The sequence below is a fragment of the Bufo gargarizans genome, chromosome 8, assembly GCF_014858855.1.
Source record: "Bufo gargarizans isolate SCDJY-AF-19 chromosome 8, ASM1485885v1, whole genome shotgun sequence".
Taxonomy (NCBI): Eukaryota; Metazoa; Chordata; class Amphibia; order Anura; family Bufonidae; genus Bufo; species Bufo gargarizans.
In genome coordinates, this window is record NC_058087.1 from 191,979,800 (window position 1) to 192,004,540 (window position 24,741).

General features: G+C 42.7%; 1 protein-coding gene across 1 annotated transcript; it reads right to left on the bottom strand.

The window, feature by feature from the left end:
- Window positions 1-5,889: 5,889 nt before the first annotated feature.
- Window positions 5,890-21,261, bottom strand: LOC122945684. Its single transcript, XM_044304827.1, has 3 exons — window positions 21,147-21,261; window positions 7,057-7,890; window positions 5,890-6,808 (listed from the first exon to the last, which is right to left on the bottom strand). The coding sequence occupies exons 2-3, from the start codon at window positions 7,873-7,875 to the stop codon at window positions 5,990-5,992; spliced, it is 1,638 nt and encodes a 545-aa protein (XP_044160762.1). The 5' UTR covers window positions 7,876-7,890; window positions 21,147-21,261; the 3' UTR covers window positions 5,890-5,989.
- Between the last annotated feature and the right edge of the window lie 3,480 nt (window positions 21,262-24,741).

A 24,741-nucleotide genomic window follows, 5' to 3' on the forward strand; every position in this document is an offset into this window, starting at 1 on the left:
CCCCTTCAATCAACATTCACAGAAGTAAACATCTTCAATGCAAGAAGTGACTTTATATTGAAATGAATCCTACAAGAACTGCATCCATCAAGAGAATTCAATTATACCACATATGCCCCTTATAATGTGTAGCTGTGGCCCCTTATGATATGTATATAATCATCTGTGTCCCCTGTAGATATATAACTGTGGCCCCTTATGATAATATATATTTATAACCATCTGTGCCTCCTTATAGTAACTAAGGTCCGGTCATCCTGAGAACTACAAAGAACTCAGATTCAACAGAATCCGAGTCCTTTGTTGTAATTATCTCCAGTGCTGCTGGAGATAATTATGCATGATAGAAGGGAGGGAGAAACCTCCCCTCCTTCTATTATGCACATTCTGGCAATGCGATTACTATCGCGCTGTCCGGAATGCAAGGTGCTGCAGGCGGGAGATCAAAGACTTCTCCCGCCTGTCAGCAAGTCGCGGCCCCGCTGTGCGCGTGTAGGGGCGCGCGGGCTGGCGGGGTGACGTCATATCACCGCGCCGGCCCACATGTCTAGGCCCGTGGAGCGCGCACACAGCGCATGCGCCGCGACCCGGGAGTGCGGGCTGCAGGGTATAATGCCCGGCAGCCCTGCACTAGGAGAGTTCCCTACCGGCCCCCTCGGAGAGAGAGCGCAATCGGCGCTCAGGGAGAAGGACGGAGCGGCCCCCTGGCTGGCGAGGATCACCCTAGACGAACGAGCATCTAAGACTGAGTATCCCCCTCTTCTTATACCGCTACCCCACCAACGATTCTCCTATTAACCGCTACTTGCCTATATCCCCTATCCCACCAACGATATACCCCTGACCCCCTACCACTTACTCTTTCACCTCCGGTAGTCCCCTATACCCCTGGCCCTATATACCCACACTTGTCCATAACCCCTATCCTGCAGGGTATTGACCCTTGCATCACCCCTGGTTTATCCCACCCCTACCTACCCACAACCAGCGGCTCCCCTGAACTACCCCTGGTAACAAACTTCATACGTGCAAGGTATTTTGCCTGCATACACCCCTGCAGTGCCACCGTTAACCCTCGTCGTAGCCCATAGGGACAGTAAGTAGAATTAGGTGGGTGGACTGCTAATATATATGTGTGAGTGTATTGTATAGTTAGTTTGTGGGTGTGTCACCGAGTCTATTTTAGTGTCTTATGCAATATCTGCCCTTCTCTAAGTACTGGGGTATCTGAGTATCAAGAGCCACTTAGGACTTAAAGGGGTTATCCGACCACTAAAATACCCCCCATATGCCCGGGCCCCTCACACACAATCTATTTACCTTGCTCCCCGACACCCGCGTTGCTCCCCGACACCCGCGATGCTAGAGAGGCTCGGCCCCGTCACTGCCTGCTATTGGCTGACGACCCCCAGTCAGAAGCAACGCGGGGGCCGGCAACAAGGTAAGTGTGTAACATTGTGTGTGAGGGGCCGAGGCCTATGGGGAGGGGGGCATTTCAGGGGTCGGATAACCCCTTTAAGGCAGCCACTATAGGTGAAGACCACCTCTGGCGTCTTGTGCACAACCAGCATTGCCACAGGGATGAACAATCGTTGCTGCGATCATTGTCTGTTGACAGCATGTCCCAGTTTTCAATGTGCTGCTGACAGTTTTTAAGTGCTGCATAAACGCCGCCTAGGGCTCATGCACACAAGCGTAAGCGCTCAGTGCCCGCGGTGCGTACCGCAAATAGTGGTCCGCAATATAAGGGCACTCTGTTTGCGTATGTGGACCCATTGACTTGATTGCATGATAAAGCCACAGAGAGAGCATGTTCTTTCTTTTTGCAGTGTGGAGGCACAGACCCCAAAGCCGGCGGAGGCGCTTCCGATCCGTGCCTCCGCTCTGCAAAAGATAGGTGAAGTCCTATCTTTGGTCGTATGCTGCAGATCGCGGGTCTGCATCCGCACAAGGCCAGTGCCCGTATATTGCGGACCGGCCATTTACACTCGTGTGCATTAACCCTTACCTGACATTTCTTGGAGAATGTTGTGCACAAACTTTCCTCCTTGTAATATACAGTACATAGCGGCGGTCTCATTGTGTTAGTGACTAGTGATACGTTATTACCTTGTTGTCTATCCTGAGAAGGGGGTAAAACAAAATGGACGGATTGGCCCATATTTACTAATGAGTCTGCACGTAGACTATGTCTAAAATCTAGCGTAAAAGGGGGTGGGGCTTAGTTGGAAATGGGCGTGGCTTAAACATATAAATTCTGCCTCTCTCTGCGCCATATTCACCATCCAGCCCGAGCCCCTGTGATAAACCTGGTGCAGGTCTACACCGCCGGTCCAAGCTTACGCCATCTACAGGATTATTAGTAAATCTGCCCCTTGTGTGCTGCCTACGGACTCCAGGAAACGAAAATGTCAGGTAAGTAAAGTTTCATCTACGCTGCGGTCACAGACAGCGTGGCATCAGAATTTCAGGAAAAATTCAATTCTCCACGAAGACGAATTCCGTCAGGCTTCGTGGTAGCAAATAGATTTTTCCTGAAATGGCGATAAAAAATTAAAAAAATAAATCATACTTACCCCATCTGTTTGAGCGCAAAGAGCTGTCCGCCGCCATCTTGCTTGAAGACCCCGTGTGAAATCCGGTGTATGGTGACGTATGAAGACAAGATTTCGCTCCGGATCATCAATCAAGATGGTGGCGGCCGGCTCTTTGCGATCAAATGGATGAGGTAAGTATGATTCATTTTATTAATTATTTATTTTATTTTACACTTTAATATTAATGTCAGACGCCGCGATCAGCGATGAATAGAGAGGAGCGAAGTACTGGAAAATGTAATTTGTCTTTACAAAAAATTTGCTTTGTGATGAATTACTTCGTCACGAAGCACATTTTTGGGTAAGTAGCGGGGGTGCAATGACAGGAATCTGTGATAGCGCCGAATTTATCCTAAAATTCGGATCGAATTCCACTTTGTTGGAATCGAGTCACTGATCTCTAGCTCTGAACGTGGCATCTGAGGGGTACAATGACGGGGAGCGCCGCAATCGTCACCCACTACTTACAAAGAAATGGGCTTCGTGGCGTCCAGCCGATGGAGGAGTACGTGGCTCGGTTATAGGGGAGTTGTAGCAGCCGGATGGCTCTGTACCGCTGTGTGGTATCCTCAGGCTTCTGCCACAGATTAGCAGCGGACGTACAGCAGATTTGCGCTAGTAAGTGGCATGCTGTTTATTTCTGCATCAGATTTTTTGGCGCAGACCTAGAGGAGACCTACTGGTTGTTAATGGGATTAATCCCACTGAACTCAATAATAAATTGGTCTGCAGGAAGCCTGGGGTGAAGACAGCACCATGGACCATGTGGATTTGACATTGGAGTTGTTTGTGGAGTAAAAACTAAAAAGTGCATAAAGACAGACTGTGACATGATACAAAGCCCTTACAGGTGAGTGTTAGTGTTGAGCGAATTGAAGTCTTAGAAGTGGACTTCGATCTGAATTCAGGCGAAGCCGAATTTCCTCGTGCTTTGTGGTAACAGATCAATTTTCCCTGAATGGCGGTACAAAATATAAAAAAAAAAATCATACTTACCTCATCCGTTTGAGCGCCAAGAGCCGGCTGCCATCTTGATGAAACATTCCACATGAAATCCAGTGCCCCGTTACCTATGACGTCATCAGGGGCTGCGCAAGATTTCAAAGTAGATCTTCAACCAAGGTAACGGCGGCCGGCTCTTTGCGATCAAATGGATGAGGTATAATTTTATTTTAATTTTTTTTATTTTACACTGTAATATCAATGTCAGACACTGCGATCAGATATGAACGCGGAGTCTGAGGGGTACGATATCCGCTCCCTGTCATTGCACCCACTACTTACAAAGAAATGAGCTTCGTGACAAAGTAATTCATCACAAAGCAAATTTTGGACAAGCAGCAGAATCGAATTTTCCAAAACATCTGCAGTAAATGTCTTTGTCATCATCTTTTTATTTTTCAACTAAATTTGTAAGGCTTTTCTTTACTCTTTGCAAAATACTTTTTATTTTCTCCAAGTATTATTTTTTTATTTTTTTACAAACCATGGATGAAACAGCTCTCTCCCCCTCTATCAGTGGGAAGTCCCAGCACAACCTAAAACTGCAGATTAAGAAATGCATTAGGTCTTGGTTGCTTGGTGAGGATGACTGCCTATGATAAACATACTTTGGACAGCTTCAGACATCACTGTGGTGACAGAGATGATAGTAGTTTGGTGGATTTAAACTAACCAGAAGTTGCATCCCCCATATGTACCACATACAGACGTGGACAAAATTGTTGGTACCCTTTGGTCAATGAAAGAAAAAGTCACAATGGTCACAGAAATAACTTTAATCTGACAAAAGTAATAATAAATTAAAATTCTATAAATGTTAACCAATGAAAGTCAGACATTGTTTTTCAACCATGCTTCAACAGAATTATGTAAAAAAATAAACTCATGAAACAGGCATGGACAAAAATGATGGTACCCCTAGAAAACACAGAACATAATGTGACCAAAGGGACATGTTAATTCAAGGTGTGTCCACTAATTAGCATCACAGGTGTCTACAACCTTGTAATCAGCCATTGGGCCTATATATATGGCTCCAGGTAATCACTGTGTTGTTTGGTGATATGGTGTGTACCACACTCGACATGGACCAGAGGAAGCAAAGGAAAGAGCTGTCTCAAGAGATCAGAAAGAAAATTATAGACAAGCATGTTAAAGGTAAAGGCTATAAGACCATCTCCAAGCAACTAGATGTTCCTGTGAGTACAGTTGCACATATTATTCATAAGTTTAAGATCCATGGGACTGTAGCCAACCTCCCTGGACGTGGCCGCAGGAGGAAAATTGATGACAAATCTAAGAGACGGATAATCCGAATGGTAACAAAAGAGCCTAGAAAGACTTCTAAAGAGATTCAAGGTGAACTTCATGCTCAAGGAACATCAGTGTCAGATCGCACCATCCGTCGTTGTTTGAGCCAAAGTGGACTACATGGGAGACGACCAAGGAGGACACCATTGTTGAAAACGAATCATAAAAAAGCAAGACTGGAATATGCCAAACTACATGTTGACAAGCCACAAAGCTTCTGGGAGAATGTCCTGTGGACAGATGAGACAAAAATCGAAGTTTTTGCCAAGGCACATCAGCTGTATGTTCACAGACGAAAAAATGAAGCATATCAAGAAAAGAACACTGTCCCTACTGTGAAACATGGAGGAGGCTCTGTTATGTTCTGGGGCTGCTTTGCTGCGTCTGGCACAGGGTGTCTTGAATCTGTGCAGGGTACAATGAAATCTCAAGACTATCAAGGAATTCTAGAGAGAAATGTACTAGCCAGTGTCAGAAAGCTTGGTCTCAGTCGCAGGTCATGGGTCTTGCAACAGGACAATGACCCAAAACACACCGCTAAAAACACCCAAGAATGGCTAAGAGGAAAAAATTGGACTATTCTAAAGTGGCCTTCTATGAGCCCTGACCTCAATCCTATTGAGCATCTTTGGAAGGAGCTGAAACATGCAGTCTGGAAAAGGCACCCTTCAAACCGGACACAACTGGAGCAGTTTGCTCATGAGGAGTGGGCCAAAATACCTGCTGAGAGGTGCAGATGTCTCATTGACAGTTACAGGAAGCGTTTGATTGCAGTGATTGCCTCAAAAGGTTGCGCAACAAAATATTAAGTTAGGGGTACCATCATTTTTGTCCATGCCTGTTTCATGAGTTTATTTTTTTACATAATTCTGTTGAAGCATGGTTGAAAAACAATGTCTGACTTTCATTGGTTAACATTTATAGAATTTTAATTTATTATTACTTTTGTCAGATTAAAGTTATTTCTGTGACCATTGTGACTTTTTCTTTCATTGACCAAAGGGTACCAACAATTTTGTCCACGTCTGTATGTATAATGATGGATAGATGTTACTGGGTTGACGGTTATTGGTAAATGGTTAGTCATTTTTTGGTATCAGTTTCCCACTCAGCACAATCCCAAATTTATCTCTCAGTACACCTGGAATCTCCTCTTCATTGAGTTCTTGAGTGGTCTTCACACTTCCACCTCCTTTGGTGTATTCGGTGCTGATCAGCCGGTGCCCCATGTACGTCAGTCTTCCGTGGGGGAGCCTTAGGGTGCAGAAGCATTTACGGACAAAAAAAGAGCTAGGTTCAGTTTGAAGATATTCACACATATCCCGGAAATCCTCATATGTTCTCTCCTCGAGGGTGAACTTGTATAGACTCCTCCAGTCTTCCTCTTCCTTCCTCTCCATGTACCACTCATCTCCTTCTACTCGTAATCGATACACACAGCTTCCCTGCTCCTCCTCCCATCCGGCCTCCAACGGAAATGGCTCTAAGATACTTTCACCAAAACCAACATCACAAAGCCATCTCCTTCCCTCAAGTTCCACTAGTAACAACATGTGTGAAAGTGGAGGTGTATAAAGACCGGTGACTTCATCCCTCACTTTGGCCGATATGACCTGTGGCTGGTACCCCAATTGTTGCAAGACCCAAAAATAAAGACCATTGTTCTCAAAACAGAAGCCTCCACGTTTTCTCAGGACAATCTTCTCATATATCCAGCAAATATCTAGATGGATTTTTTCCCCACTGTGCATACTAAGGCTTTCAAAAGGGATAGAGAGCAAGTGGTGGCGATGTACAGCTCGTAACCCAGAAAGGGATGGTTGCATTGAAGGTGCCATGAATTCTGGAAGGCCAACCCTCTGGAGATAGGTGTTCAGATCTGGCTTGGAAGAGTCGTCCTACAAGAGAAATATAATTGATTAGTAAAATGTCTTCCATATCCTTCAATGAACCCAAATATCAAAGGACATTCTAGAAAATGCTGCGCCCCTGACACCTAAAACTCTTTGGAACTCTTTGTCCATGAATATATTGCACATAGCTATGTAAAGTACCAATGGCTCAGCAATGAGAAGACATGCTGGTAACTCTAAAGTACAAGTATGTAATGGATTTTTAGTAACACGTAACAAATTCAGAACCTTACTGATTGAAGTTGATTTGGTATCACAATATTTTCATCCTTCGGTATCAGTTTTCCATTCAGAACAATTCCAAATTTATCATTGAGTAAACTTGGGATCTCTTCCTCAGTGAGTTCTTGAGTGGTCTTCACACTTCCACCTCCCTTGGTGTACTGGGTGCTGATCAGACGGCGCCCCATATACGTCAGCCTTGCACGTGGGAGCTGAAGGGAACAGAAGGACTTTCGAACAAATACAGAACTGGGCGAAGTCTGGTGATATTCACACATCTCCTGGAAATCTTCAAATTTCTTCTCCTCGAGGGTGAACTTGAATAGACTCCTCCAGATTTCTTCCTCCTTCCTCTCCATGTACCACTCATCTCCTTCTACCCGTAACCGATACAAACCGCTGTCCTGCTCCTCTTCCCATCCATCCTCCAGCGGAAATGGCTCAACAATCCCTTCACCATAACCAACATCACAAAGCCATCTCCTTCCTTCCAGTTCTACCGTCAATATCATATGGTCAAATGGTGGACCATAAATGCCAATGAATATGTTCCTCACGTTGGCTGACAGCACCTGTGTTTTGTAGCCCAGTTGTTGCAGCACCCATAAGAACAGTCCATTGTTCTCATAACAGAAACCACCTCGTCTCCTAACAACTATTTTATTATATATCCATGGAATATCCAAGATAATTTTTTCCCCGCTATGTATGCTGAGACTTTCTGTGGGCACAGAGTGTACATGGTGGCGGTGTAATTCACGTAATGCAGCGAGGGAAGGAGGTGCAGTATCTGTCAAATTCACCCTCTGGAGATAGGCCTTCATGTCCATTGCCTGGCAGGTAACCTGTAAGACAATATATTCCAAGATTTATTACAATTCGATGACAATAAATATTTTTATTTTTTAAAGAGAAGTTATAGTGATGTATAGGTTTATGGGAAAAGATTCAATACTCATGTCATTTATAAATTTACACCTCTGCTTTTTCAGAATTTAAGACCACCCCCATACACACAACTATCAGCGACTGACAGCTCTGTATACACACTTACACAGAGACTGCTATGAATAATCGATCATACCACCCTTTGTACAACTATCAGTGACTGACAGATATCTCTGTATACACACTTACACAGAATATAATATCAAAATCTGATAACATCTCCCCGTGTGCGTCTATCAGTGACTTATAGCTATCTATGTATAAACACTTATATAGAGAATACTATCAATCACTGATAACACATCCCCTGTGTACAAGAATATAACTACTATAATACTGCTCCTATATACAAGAATATAACTACTATAATACTGCTCCTATATACAAGAATATAACTACTATAATACTGCTCCTATGTACAAGAATATAACTACTATAATACTGCTCCTATGTACAAGCATATAGCTACTATAATACTGCTCCTGTGTACAAGAATATAACTACTATAATACTGCTCCTATGTACAAGAATATAACTACTATAATACTGCCTCCTATGTACAAGAATATAACTACTATAATACTGCCTCCTATGTACAAGAATATAACTACTATAATACTGCCTCCTATGTACAAGAATATAACTACTATAATACTGCTCCTATGTACAAGAATATAACTACTATAATACTGCTCATATGTACAAGAATATAACTACTATAATACTGCTCCTGTGTACAAGAATATAACTACTATAATACTGCTCCTATGTATAAGACTATAAATACTATAATACTTCTCCTATATACAATAATATAATTACTATAATACTGCCTCCTATGTACAAGAATATAACTACTATAATACTGCTCCTATGTACAAGAATATAACTACTATACTACTGCCTCCTATGTACAAGAATATAACTACTATAATACTGCCTCCTATGTACAGGAATATAACTACTATAATACTGCCTCCTATGTACAAGAATATAACTACTATACTACTGCCTCCTATGTACAAGCATATAGCTACCATAATACTGCCTCCTATGTACAAGAATATAACTACTATAATACTGCTCCTATGTACAAGAATATAACTACTATAATACTGTCTCCTATGTATAAGACTATAACTACTATAATACTGCTCCTATGTACAAGAATATAACTACTATAATACTGCTTCTATGTACAGGAATATAACTACTATAATACTCCTCCTATGTACAAGAATATAACTACTATAATACTGCTCCTATGTACAATGATATAACTACTATAATACTGCTCCTATGTACAAGAATATAACTACAATAATACTGCCTCCTGTGTACAAGAATATAACTACTATAATACTGCTCCTATGTACAAGAATAGAACTACTATAATACTGCTCCTATGTACAAGAATATAACTACTATAATACTGCTCCTATGTACAAGAATATAGCTACCATGGGGGCGGAGCCTGGCTGCAGATCTGGCCGGACGCATGTAGGAGAGCTCTCCTTCATACCACCTTGCTAACTGGTAAATTTAGCGGTCCAAACCACCCCAGAATGCGGAAAGCTGGCAGACATATGCCCGGAGAGAAACCAGACGCCTGCAAACCGGAGCGCAGAACCTCCAACATGGAGAAATACCTCAACAAAAAACCGTCAGCTCCTGCACCGGCCGGTCCTAAGATGGCGCCGCCGGAAGCAGATGAATGGAGCAGGGAATCGGAGGGAGAGGAGGATACAAGCCTCGAGACAAGCCCTGAACCTCTAAGCACCGCTCCGGTGTCCAGAAGATTTATACAACAGGCATTGACAGCGGCCCTTACCCCAATCGTACAGGACCTGCAAGAAATAAAGGCAGATCTAAAACACATCGGCGGGAGGGTGGAAACGCTGGAACATGACCAGACGGTCATCACGAATTACATCAGAGCGGCCAGCGATAATACCATGGCTCTGGCAGCCTCGCTAGATACCGCATACTCCCTCATTGAAGATCAAGAGAACAGGAATCGGAGGAAAAACCTCCGGATCCGCGGCTTACCTGAAAGCATCCCTCATGAAAGCCTACCAGAAGCTGCCGGCGCCATTTTCTCTTCACTCCTGGGAAGTTCCAGTGCGGCCGATATTCAAATAGAACGCATCCACAGGGCGCTCAGGCCGAAACCGAAAGAGAAGGAGAACCCCAGAGACGTGGTGTGCGGTCTCCTGCGGTATGTAGACACTGCTGCCTTAATGCAAGCTGCCAGAAACCAGAAAGAAATCCTGCATGATGGTGCTAAGATTTCCATCTATCAGGATCTGGCATCCTCCACACTGAATAAACGGAGGGCGCTGCGGCCCCTCACTGACCACCTGCGCCACCACAAAGTGCCATATAAATGGCTATTCCCCTTTGGCCTCACCTTCACCATAGATGGGAAGCGCTGCACCATTCGCCTGCCACAAGATCTCCAGGCTGCCTGGGAGCTGCTGCAAACAGATCCACTAGATGTGCCATCATGGCTGCCGTCTGCAGAGATTGGGACACAGCTGCCAGAACTTCCAGAGGCTTCAGGATGGCTTCCAGCCCCACAGAAGAAGAGGAACCAGCACAGGTCTAGAGACACTTGAAGTCCTAGAGACTATGTTGAAGTCCTTGCTGACTCTTTACTGCGTCTCTACGCAATCTCCAGAGAGGGGAAGGTTTCCACTTCTTTTTTGCTCGCCATAATTCCGCAAGTATACCTGTATACCACTTGAATTGTATTGCTCCTGTTCTTGTTAGTGCCGGCAGGGTAGATATTCTGCCTTGTCAATGTTACTTTTATGCAGAACTGTTTGGACCAAATGTACACGGTGCTATTTCGCACCAGTTCAGCGGGTGACGCAATTTGGATACCATCATGAGTAAATGGTTCCACTTTGTACCCCCCCCCACCTACCAGGGTTATCTTGGCACAAACCTGGTACATGTGCCTAATTGCATGGCTGCTCACGCCCGCTTCACTGCAGCTAAGTGACCTGCTGCAGTGTTGCTGGCATGGGGGCCATTACACAGTACTATTTGTCATGTTGACAGAGTATTTAGTTGTGAAGTTTTCTGTTCACCCCCTAGATACGGTCAAATGTGCATGTCTGGAATTTTCGGTTCCAAAGTTGCCCTATTCTTGCAATGATGTCGTCCATCAAATGTACAACGTACAATGTTAGGGGCTTTAACACCCCACAAAAGCGCTCTCAGGTCATCCGTCTGTTAAAAAAGAATAACACAGATATCTGCTTCTTTCAGGAGCTGCATTTTAAAGAGTCTCATATACCCAAAATTCAAAACCCATACTTCCAGCACTGGTATTTTAGTGCTTTTGAAAAGGCAAAGAGAGGGGTGGGTATTGCTATTTCCAAGAGAGTACCATTTACATTGATATCTAAGCTGACGGACCCTGAGGGCCGCTTCATATTCGTGAAGGGCCTCATTGGTACACAAAAGGTTACGCTTGCCAGTTTATACAGCCCTAACCGTGGTCAGAAACGCTGGATCAAGATCACTCTGAGTAAACTGGAGCTATTCGCTGAGGGGATTAGGTTGATTGGGGGAGACCTCAATGTTACGTTGAATCCCATCATTGATGCCTCTGATGGTTCCTCCCAGTTAACCCAGTCAGCTTTAGGATGTATAAACAGATACATTTCAGATATGAACCTGCTAGATGTCTGGCGACTGGCCCACCCAGATACTAGGGATTTTACTTTTTTCTCTGCACCGCATAAATCGCATAAGCGGTTAGATTACATATTATTGTCCAGCAACGCTGTAGATATGGTGGACTCGGCAGACATAGGTGTTGTGACCGTCTCTGACCACGCCCCAGTCTCCGCTGCCCTTAGATTCTCCAGCTTACCAGCCTCAGTCAGACAGTGGCGTCTAAACGAGACGTTATTGGATAGACAAGCAGATACCTTGATCCTAGGACAAAAATTAAGGGACTTCTTTGTAGTAAATGCAACACCCGGCATGCCCCAGACGACACTTTGGGAGACACATAAGGTGGTTATCCGGGGAGAATTAATAGCCTTAGGCAGCAGAGTCAAGAAAGAGAAGCAAAAGATCATCCATGATCTCTTGGTTCAGATAGCAGACAAAGAAGCGGTCCATAAACGGTCTAAAGCAATAAAAGTTCAGACAGAACTGAACAAGCTGCGATCGCAGCTAAAAGACCATTTAAACATCCAAAACGCTAAAGCCTACCAATACGCCCAATATAAACATTATTCCCATGGGGACAAGGGATCTAAGTTAACATCTTCACTCACGAAACAAAAGAGAGATTCCATGTTTATTCCCAACATCAAATCCAGAAATGGTAGTATGCTGCATAAAACAGCTGATATTGCAGAGGAATTCCAGGAATTCTACAAACAACTTTATGGCCTATCGGACCCAGACCACCCAGACCCTTCATTACAAGAAGCAACAGACTTGTTTCTGAGAGGCCTTAGTTTACCCCAGATATCTCCACAAGAAGGTGATACCTTATTAGAGCCGGTCACTGAACTCGAAGTAAAAACCCTGCTAACCTCTATGCCCATGGGCAAATGCCCCGGCCCGGATGGATTCCCGGTGGGCTATTATAAAAAATTCCCAGATATATTGATCCCACATCTAGTAACGTGGTGCAATGCACTCCTGAACGGGGAAACCCTACATAAGCAATCTCTGGAGGCCACAGTCACCATACTCCCAAAGCCTGGGAAAGATCCCCTTCTCTGCGGTAGCTATAGGCCAATCTCACTACTTAACGTAGATATAAAAATTTGGGCCAAACTACTAGCAACACGGCTGAGTCGCCTGCTCCCCAAACTCATTCACCCCGACCAATCTGGCTTTGTTCCTGGGAGGGAAGGGAACCACAATTCCTGTAGACTGATCACTGCAATACAGTGGGCCAAGAAGAAAAATCTCCCTTTAGCGCTTCTTAGTGTTGATGCGGAGAAGGCCTTCGACCGGGTGAGCTGGGATTTCATGAGAAGGACAATGTCGAGGTTTGGAATCCCGACAAGATTTCAGGAAGCTGTCATGTCCCTATATAAAGGCCCGAGCGCAAAAATCAGGGTCAACGGTACATTGTCTCCGTCCTTCCCCATCTGTAATGGGACGCGTCAGGGCTGCCCCCTATCTCCCGCCTTGTATATACTGGTCATGGAGACTCTCCTTCAGGCTATTAGGGAGCATGTGGATATTCGGGGGGTGAAAACAGGAGATAACGGTGCAGAATATATTAATGTGGCTTATGCCGACGATTTACTGATCATGGTCTCCAACCCGGTCGAGGCCTTCCCGCATCTTCTGAAGCTATTTGAGGAGTATGGTAGGCTATCGAACTACAAAATGAATTATTCCAAGTCAGAAGCTTTAAATATTACTGCCCCGGCGAGCTCTATAGCCATTTTAAAAACCACTACGCCCTTCAAATGGCAACCCACATGTGTTTCCTACCTGGGGGTTAAGATCTCCGCGTCCACGGACGATCTATTTCGGCTCAATTATGCTCCCCTATTAACAGAGGTCCAAAAACTGCTTCAATCACTACGCCTCTCCTATTCCTCTTGGATGGGAAGGAAAAATATCTTAAAAGCGTTTGTCCTTCCAAAAATTATGTATATACTACAGATGTTGCCAATATTCCTACCTAACTCGTACTTTACAAAGCTCCGTAGGCTATTTGCGACTTACTTGTGGGGTGGGAAGAAGGCTAGGGCTCCTCACCAGAGGCTTGTACTGGGGCGTGGTCATGGAGGTATAGCACTGCCAGATGTCCAAACATACTACAGGGCCATACACCTGAAGAGGTGGTTGCAGCTCCACTCCCCTGCCTATCACACATTGGGCACGGAATTGGAACTAGTGCAGCTTACCCAACAGCAAAAAGCAGCTTTATGGGGTCAATCCAATGCATCACTGCACTCCTACGTGCTCCTAAAGGGCACCAGTTTGGTCATTAAACAGCTCAATAAGGCTCACGGGCTCCTACAGAACCCTCCCGGTGCGATGCCAGCAGACCTTATACCACACACTATCCAATCTTCAGGTACTCAGGTCTCACAGATCTGGCACAGATTCAGAAGTTTTTCCGCAGCCGATTTTATAGGGAAAGTACGCGGCACCCTACCGGAACAACACCCACTCAGTCTGATTTGGAAGGCAGCTAACTTCCTAGACCTCATATCTATAACAGCTGCTGGGAAACAGCTACTCACCCATGTGTACTGACCTCGACATGGTTCGAGAAGTTAGCGAGCCCCCCCTCCCCTCAACGCAAATTGATATCTAACATATATACGGCCTTGAATACGCCTCAGCGCCGCATAACCCCACAATATGTTCACACCTGGGCCAACGACCTTCAGACCACTTTCTCAGAGACGGACATTCTCCGCATGCACGCTCACTCGCATGGCTTCTCCCGCTGTGTGAAGATCCAGGAACATTCATATAAGGTTCTCACGCAGTGGTACCTTACCCCCAAACAACTATTTCTTAGTGGCTTGAGTGACCACGACAGGTGCTGGAGATGTGGAGAGGAGGGTGGCACTCTTCTCCACATTTTCTGGTCCTGTCCTAAAATAAGAGGATACTGGGATAACGTCTCCCGGATCATTAACGAAATTCTAAACATTAAACTGACATTATCCCCTCAACTGGTCCTTTTATGGCTCCCAACAAAGGACCTTTTGCCATCAAAGAACAAGCTTCCTACACACCTGATTCAAGCTGCACGCTTACTCATCCCCCAAAAGTGGCTGAGTGAAGACCCCCCTACAGTCTCTCAATGGTTAAACAAACTAGATCATATACACCGTATGGAAGAACTGGCAGGGTGGGAACTTAGGACACACGAGAAACATAAGAAGTTATGGGCCCCATGGGTTGAGTATAGGCGAGTGAATGGTACTTCAGCATCTTAGGGTTTTTTAGCAGATAACAACCTTATGATAGCCTCATAGTCGTGACAGACACATTAGCAGGAAAGGAAGAAGCCAACCATCTTCCTCTCTTTGGATCCATCACATGCACCTCAACTGCCTGGACCGTATCTGTCCAGTTCTAGGGACATTTTGTATCCCCCCCCCCCCCCCTTATTAGTTTATGTTGACCTTACCTACCTCAGGTTATACTTTGATTGTCAATTGCCAATATTTCCTGACCTTGACATGGAAAATGCACCTTTTATATGTCTTTGCATATGCCAAGTGCGGATACGATTGTTCGCAACAATCTTGACATATACATCACTGTCTGCTGTGCTTTTCTTGATGCTTTTCATATGTCTTAAGCATAATGTCTATGCATTTGTCATTTGCGGATATGATCGTTTGCAAGAATCTGGATGTATACATCATTGTATGTTATGCTTTTCTTGATGCTTTTCAATAAAAAGACAATTGACAAAGAATATAGCTACCATAATACTGCCTCCTATGTATAAGACTATAACTACTATAATACTGCTCCTATGTACAAGAATATAACTACTATAATACTGCTCCTATGTACAAGTGTATAACTACTATAATACTGCCTCCTATGTACAAGAATATAACTACTATAATACTGCTCCTATGTACAAGAATATAACTACTATAATACTGCTCCTATGTACAAGAATATAACTGCTATAATACTGTCTCCTATGTATAAGACTATAACTACTATAATACTGCTCCTATGTACAAGAATATAACTACTATAATACTGCTTCTATGTACAGGAATATAACTACTATAATACTGCTCCTATGTACAAGCATATAGCTACTATAATACTGCTCCTGTGTACAAGAATATAACTACTATAATACTGCCTCCTATATACAAGGATATAACTACTATAATACTGCCTCCTATGTACAAGAATATAACTGCTATAATACTGCTCCTATGTACAAGAATATAACTACTATAATACTGCTCCTATGTACAGGAATATAACTACTATATGACTGCTCCTATGTACAGGAATATAACTACTATAATACTGCTCCTATGTACAGGAATATAACTACTATAATACTGCCTCCTATGTACAAGAATATAACTACTATAATACTGCTCCTATATACAAGAATATAACTACTATAATACTGCCTCCTATGTACAGGAATATAACTACTATAATAATGCTCCTATGTACAAGAATATAACTACTATAATACTGCTCCTATGTACAAGAATATAACTACTATAATACTGCCTCCTATGTACAAGAATATAACTACTATAATACTGCTCCTATGTACAAAAATATAACTATTATAATACTGCTCCTATATATACAAGAATATAACTACTATAATACTGCTCTTATGTATAAGAATATAACTACTATAATACTGCCTCCTATGTACAAGAATATAACTGCTATAATACTGCTCCTATGTACAAGAATATAACTATTATAATACTGCTCCTATATATACAAGAATATAACTACTATAATACTGCTCTTATGTATAAGAATATAACTACTATAATACTGCTCCTATATATACAAGAATATAACTTCTATAATAATGCTCCTATGTACAAGAATATAACTACTATAATACTGCTCCTATATACAAGAATATAACTACTATAATACTGCTCTTATGTACAAGAATATATCTACTATAATACTGCTCCTATGTGCAAGAATATAACTACTATAATACTGCCTCCTATGTACAAGAATATAACTACTATAATACTGCTCCTATGTACAAGAATATATCTACTATAATACTGCTCCTATGTGCAAGAATATAACTACTATAATACTGCCTCCTATGTACAAGAATATAACTACTATAATACTGCTCCTATGTACAAGAATATAACTACTATAATACTGCCTCCCATGTACAAGAATATAACTACTATAATACTGCCTCCCATGTACAAGAATATAACTACTATAATACTGCTCCTATGTACAAGAATATAACTGCTATAATACTGCTCCTATGTACAGGAATATAACTACTATAATACTGCTCCTATGTACAGGAATATAACTACTATAATACTGCTCCTATGTACAAGAATATAACTACTATAATACTGCTCCTATGTACAAGAATATAACTACTATAATACTGCTCCTATATACAAGAATATAACTACTATAATACTGCTCTTATGTACAAGAATATATCTACTATAATACTGCTCCTATGTACAAGAATATAACTACTATAATACTGCCTCCTATGTACAAGAATATAACTACTATAATACTGCTCTTATGTACAAGAATATATCTACTATAATACTGCTCCTATGTGCAAGAATATAACTACTATAATACTGCCTCCTATGTACAAGAATATAACTACTATAATACTGCTCCTATGTACAAGAATATAACTACTATAATACTGCTCCTATGTACAAGAATATAACTACTATAATACTGCTCCTATGTACAAGAATATAACTGCTATAATACTGCTCCTATGTACAAGAATATAACTGCTATAATACTGCTCCTATGTACAAGGATATAACTACTATAATACCGCCTCCTATGTACAAGAATATATCTACTATAATACTGCTCCTATGTACAAGAATATATCTACTATAATACTGCTCCTATGTACAAGAATATAACTACTATAATACTGCTCCTATGTACAAGAATATAACTGCTATAATACTGCTCCTATGTACAAGAATATAACTGCTATAATACTGCTCCTATGTACAAGAATATAACTGCTATGATACTGCTCCTATGTACAAGAATATAACTACTATAATACTGCTCCTATGTACAAGAATATAACTACTATAATACCGCCTCCTATGTACAAGAATATATCTACTATAATACTGCTCCTATATATACAAGAATATAACTACTATAATACTGCTCCTATGTACAAGAATATAACTACTATAATACTGCTCCTATGTACAAGAATATAACTACTATAATACCGCCTCCTATGTACAAGAATATATCTACTATAATACTGCTCCTATATATACAAGAATATAACTACTATAATACTGCTCCTATGTACAAGAATATAACTACTATAATACTGCCCCATGTACAAGAATATAACTACTATAATACTGCCTCCTATGTACAAGAATATAACTACTATAATACTGCTCCTATGTACAAGAATATATCTACTATAATACTGCTCCTATGTACAAGAATATAACTACTATAATACTGCCTCCTATGTACAAGAATATAACTACTATAATACTGCTCCTATGTACAGGAATATAACTACTATAATACTCCTCCTATGTACAAGAATATAACTACTATAATACTCCTCCTATGTACAAGAATATAACTACTATAATACTGCTCCTATGTACAAGAATATAACTACTATAATACTGCTCCTATGTACAAGAATATAACTACTATAATACTGCTTCCTATGTACAAGAATATAACTACTATAATACTGCTCCTATGTACAAGAATATAACTACTATAATACTGCTCCTATGTACAGGAATATAACTACTATAATACTGCCCCTATATACAAGAATATAACTACTATAATACTGCCTCCTATGTACAAGAATATAACTACTATAATACTGCCTCCTATGTACAAGAATATAACTACTATAATACTGCCTCCTATGTACAAGAATATTACTACTATAATACTGCTCCTATGTACAAGAATATAACTACTATAATACTGCCTCCTATGTACAAGAATATAACTACTATAATACTGCTCCTATGTACAAGAATATAACTACTATAATACTGCCTCCTATGTACAAGAATATAACTACTATAATACTGTCTCCTATGTACAAGAATATAACTACTATAATACTGCTCCTATGTACAAGAATATAACTACTATAATACTGCTTCCTCAAGATACAATGGCCTCAGGATACAATATTTCCGGCATACAATGTCTCAGACTCAGATCCAACCAATCAAGGCCACTTCTCTGGTAAAACAGCTGTACTCGTTGCTGGTTAGCAGCTATTCCTCAATGTTTTATGTAAGGACTTATTTTTGCTTATTTTTCTTAAATCTTCATTTTCTCTAATCTTTGAAGGCATTTTGGGGCTTTCGAACCGATTACTCAAATTACAATGGTTTCAACATACAATGGTCGTCCTGGAGCCAATTAACATTGTAACTTGAGGGACCGCTGCGCTATAATACTACTTTAATATCTTCTTTGTATTTGCTTTAAATCCACATTCAGTAATTGCACAAAAAAATTTACTCCTTTAGGTAACAAGTATAAATGGCTTAAATTAACCCCCTTAATGGCTCACAGCTACTGTAAAAAGGCATTTAAAAAATACTAATCTGAGGGGCCAGCTGTAGCGTTTGAAGATTACAAAGGGCTAAATAAAATCTGTAAAAAGGAGATAAAATTTGCAAAAATACAAAACGAACAGCAGGTGGCATAAGAGAGCAAAATAAATCCCAAAAAGTTTTTTAAAGGGTTTCTGTCACCTGAAAAATGGGTATTAAGCTGGCTGATATAAGCGATGAGCTAATGTCTGTTGTACATAACTATATTAGCGCCATCTCACTGCCCGCCGCCGTTATTGAGAAAAACTAACTTTTATAATATGCTAATTAGCCTCTAGGAGCAGGAGGGAGCGTGGCCCCTGCTCCTAGAGGCTCCGTTCTCCCAACTCTGGCCACGCCCTGCTACACTAGATTGACAGGGGCAGGCATCGGGGGTCTCCTACCTCCGGCTCTGTCTGCAGTGTAAATCTTGTGCCGTTCAGTATTCGGTGCAGGCGCAGTGAGGAAGCTGGCAGCCGGCGAGCGCCCTTCACTCACTGCGCCTGCGCCGTATACTGAACGGGGCAGCGCAGGCGCGAGATTTACACTGCAGACAGGGACGGAGGTAGGAGACCCCCCGATGCCTGCCCCTGTCAATCTAGTGTAGCAGGGCGTGGCCAGAGGTGGGAGAACGGAGCCTCTAGGAGCAGGGGCCACGCCCCCCTGCACCTAGAGGCTAATTAGCATATTATAAAAGTTTGTTTTTCTCAATAACGGCAGCGGGCAGTGAGATGGCGCTAATATAGTTATGTACAGCTGACAGCACATCGCTAATATCAGCCAGCTTAATACCTATTTTTCAGGTGACAGAAACCCTTTAAATATATAAATGCTAAAAAAACAAAGGTCTGGGCAGGTAGGTCCCCTAAATAATGGTAAAGGGGGGGGTAGTCATTAAAGATTATGAAAAGGCAGAGTTACTAAAAAAATGTTTAGCTCTGTGTATACAAAAGAAGTGAAAGGAGCAGATATCTGTGGTGCTGGGGCTGTTAGTGCATCCAGTAATATACTCAATTGGCTAACTGTAGATATGGTCTGGTCCAAGAGAAGGTAAATAGGGTAAATGCTCCGGGTCCAGATGGATTACACCCAAGAGTTCTTAAAGAGCTCAGTTCAGTCATTGCTGTGCCCCTGTTTATAATTGTTAAACATTCTCTAGGGACTGGTACAGTGCCAAGCGATTGGCGCAAGGTAAATGTGGTGCCCATATTCAGAAGAGGGTCTAGGTCCTCCAGAGGTAATTATAGACCTATGGAATGACCTGTATTTAGTCTTGAGAAGAGACGTCTAAGGGGGGACATGATTAACCTGTACAAGTATATAAATGGGCCGTACAAAAAAAACTGAGAAAAACAGTTCCATGTAAAATGCGCTCAGAAGACGAGGGGGCGCCGCCTCCAGAAGCGGCAAAACTTCTTCACTGTAAGAGCTGTGAATGTGTGGAATAGACGTCCTCCGGACGTGGTCACAGCAGGAACAGGGGGCGGCTTTACAAAGGGTTTAGATAAATTCTTAAGAAGTAAACAACATTAATGCTTATGGAAACGTGTAGAAATCTGAGTCTCACTTCCTTCTCGGATTCGCGTCCGACCGATCCCTTGGTTGAACTTGATGGACTTACTTCAACCGTATTAACTATGTAACTATATTTCGCCCTTGAGTTGCTGACATTTATGATCTGCTCTGTGATGTGCGGTGTGCGGCTCAGCTCTGCTGCATTCAGTCTTACATGTACTATACGGCATAGCAGAGGTAATATAGTTGGTCTCGGCTGCAGACGATACACACGGAATGGTCTCGCTGTGTTTCAGATCACCCACCTTTAAACTTCTTCAGGACTTGAGAGTGCGGAGTGCTTGTGTGACATGGTGTGAGTTGCAAATAACTTCCTAGGGCTAGCTGACGTCACGGAGGGTGGCCACTGTCAACCTATGTCACTTAAAGGGGAAGTGCACATAAATACCATATTGTGACAGATCATTGTTACTGGTAGGGGAATCGTCATTTGTGAAATATATAATAATAATAAGGGGGGGGCACTGATGTATCTGTCATGGTTAGTAAGAACACTGATGTTTCTCTTATTGCGGTAGTGATGGCTGGTTATGTGGGAGGTTTATGTCTTTCTGTGTTATGGGGGGCACTGATGTATTGTGTGGTTCTGTTCAGGAGCAGCAATGTGTAGTTTGGCTCTGTTGGGGGGCACTGATTTATTTGGCTCTGTTGTGGGGTGCTGTTAAGTTGTCTAGCTCTGTTTGGGGGCCACTGACAGGGGCGGACATACGACCTGTGCAGCTGGTTCGGCTGGACAGGGGCCCAGTGCGGGAGGGGGCCCCTTTTTACTTGCGGCAGGGGGAGATGAGCGCTTCCATTGTCAAACTCTGCAGAGAGAAGAGATGGCTGAAAGAAATCATCATGGCGGTCTGGACTGAGAGGAGAAGATGAGGACAGAGAACATCTACATCAAAGGAGACGTCCCTGGATGGAAGAGGTATGTGGTGCTGTATTAGGCTGGATGTAAGAGGTATGTGGCGCTGTATTAGGCTGGATGTAAGAGGTATGTGGTGCTGTATTAGGCTGGATGTAAGAGGTATGTGGCGCTGTATTAGGCTGCCTTCACTGGATCCAGTACTGCTGCATGCAGACAGAATGCCCGCTGACCCCATTGACTATAATGGGGTACGGCGGAGATCCGGCCACAATCTGGCAAAAATGCAGAAAATCAGCGGGACCGCATGTTGTGGTTTGTGTCTGGCCGATTCCTTGCATTTTCTGCCGCATCAGGAGGCCGGAGCGTAGTGCCGCAGGTGTGAAAGTAGCCTTACCCTGTATGTTTTGTATTGCTATAAGTAATGTTTGGACGGAATAGGTTAGGTTGCAAATTTGGCTTGGGGGGGGGCGGGCAGGCACATTCTTTGCACAGAGGCCCTCTGCTGTCTGTGTCCACCCTGATACTGATGCGTGGTTTTGCTCTGTTAGGGGGCACTGATGCGTGGTTTGGCTCTGTTGGGGGGCACTGATGTGTGGTTTTGCTCTGTTAGGCCTCTTTTACACGACCGTATGGCTTTTTCAGTGTTTTGCGGTCCATTTTTCACGGATCCGTTGTTCAGTTTTTTTGTTTCCGACGTGTTTACGTTTCTGTTCCATTTTTTCGTATGGCATATACAGTATACAGTGATTATTACATAGAAAAGATTGGGCTGGGCACAAAATTTTCAATAGATGGTTCTGCAAAAGCGGAATGGATACGGAAAACATAAGGATGCATTTCAGTATGTGTTCCGTTTTTTTGAGGACCCATTGATTTGAATGGAGCCACTGAACGTGATTTGCGGGCAATAATAGGACATGTTCTATCTTTCAACGGAACAGAAAAACGGAAATACGGAAACGGAATGCATACGGAGTACATTCAGGTTTTTTTTTTGCGGACCCATTGAAATGAATGGTTCCGTATACGGACTGTATACGAAACACAAAAAACGGCTCGTAAACGGGGGGAAAAATTTACAACTTGCCACTAATGTGGTGCCCATCTTCAAAAAGGGGGCTAGGTTTTCACCAGGAAATAATAGGGGCGGCTGTGGATGTAGTGTTTTTGGACTTTGCAAAGGCTTATGTTTCTGTCCCACACGGACGACTAATGGGTAAATTGAGGTCTATTGGTTTAGAAAATATAATTTGTAATTGGATTGAAAATTTGCTTCACGATCGTATCCAAAGAGTTGTGGGCAATGATTCCTACTCCGAATGGTCCCCGGTTATAAGCGGTGTACCCCAAGGTTCGGTGCTGGGTCCACTATTATTTAACTTATCCATTAATGACAGAGGATGGGAGTAGTAGTAGAGCTGTTTCTGTTTTTGCAGATGACGCCAAGCTTTGTAGTACGGTCCGGTCTATGGAAGAGGTTAATACGTTACAAGCTGACTTGGACAAACTTACTGTTTGGGCATAAAATTGGCAAATGAGGTTCAATATAGATAAATGTAAAGTTCAGCACCTGGGGGTTAATAATCTGCATGCAGCATATGTCCTTGAGGAGTAACACTGGGAGAGTCACTGGTTGAGAAGGATCTGGGTGTATTAGTAGAGCATAGACTAAATAACCGCACAATGCCAGTCAGCTGCCTCTAAGGCAGACTTTTGTCTTTTATTAAACGAGGTATGGACTCGCAGGGCAGGGATGTAACATTGCCCCTATACAAAGCGTTGCTGCCGCTTCACCGGGAACACGTGGTTCAGTTCTGGGCACCAGTCCATAGAAAGGATGCCCCGGAGCTGGAAATAGTACAGAGCAGAGTGACTAAACTGATAAAGGGCCTGGAAGATGATTAACCTGTACAGATATATAAACGGACCATCCAAAAAACAAGAGACCACTCCCTACGCCTTGAGAAAAAACAAATTCAGTCATAAGAGGTGAGAAGCATTCTTTACAGTAAGAGCGGTGAATCTCTGGAGGAGCCGCTGGAGTCGGTCACAGCAAATACAGGAGATGCTTCAGGGAAGGTTCAGATGACTTTTTTCATTGAGGCTTCTGACAATGTATAGAAATCCTCTTCTACTCACCCTGTCCCTTTGACCCAACACCTTATTAAAAGGAAGATGTACATTGATCCAGGGATTTGTTCCGTGGATCAATATAGCAGGATAACAGGCCGGACCTGATGGACTTTTGTCTTTTCCCAACCTTAACAACTATGTAACTGTGTAACTGTTTATATACTGAACATTCCTGCACGACCTCACCGCTATCTTACGTCCACACTAGTAATCCGCCACCTCCTCCCCCCGTGTAGAAATCTGAGTCTCACTTCCTTCTCGGATTCGCGTCCCCACCGATCCCTTGGTTGAACTTGATGGACTTACTTCAACCGTATTAACTATGTAACTATATTTCACCCTTGAGTTGCTGACATTGATGATCTGCTCTGTGATGTGCGGTGTGCGGCTCAGCTCTGCTGCATTCAGTCTTACATGTACTATACGGCATAGCAGAGGTAATATAGTTGGTCTCGGCTGCAGGCGATACACACGGAATGGTCTCGCTGTGTTTCAGATCACCCACCTTTAAACTTATTCAGGACTTCAGAGTGCGGAGTGCTTGTGTGACATGGTGTGAGTTGCAGATAACTTCCTAGGGCTAGCTGACGTCACGGAGGGTGGGCACTGCCAACCTATGTCACTTAAAGGGGAAGTGCACATAAATACCATATTGTGACAGATCATTGTTACTGGTAGGGGAATCGTCATTTGTGAAATCTATAATAATAATAAGGGGGGGGCACTGATGTATCTGTCATGGTTATTAAGAACACTGCTGTTTCTCTTATTGCGGTAGTGATGTGGCTGGTTATGTGGGAGGTTTATGTCTTTCTGTGTTATGGGAGGTACTGATGTGTTGCTTGGTTCTG

Coding starts and splice junctions, on each gene's coding strand:
- LOC122945684 (XM_044304827.1), bottom strand. CDS start 7,875: ATGGACATGAAGGCCTATCTCCAGAGGGTGAATTTGACAGATACTGCA. Junction 6,809..7,056: donor TACCAAATCAACTTCAATCA/GTAAGGTTCTGA, acceptor TTTCTCTTGTAG/GACGACTCTTCCAAGCCAGA.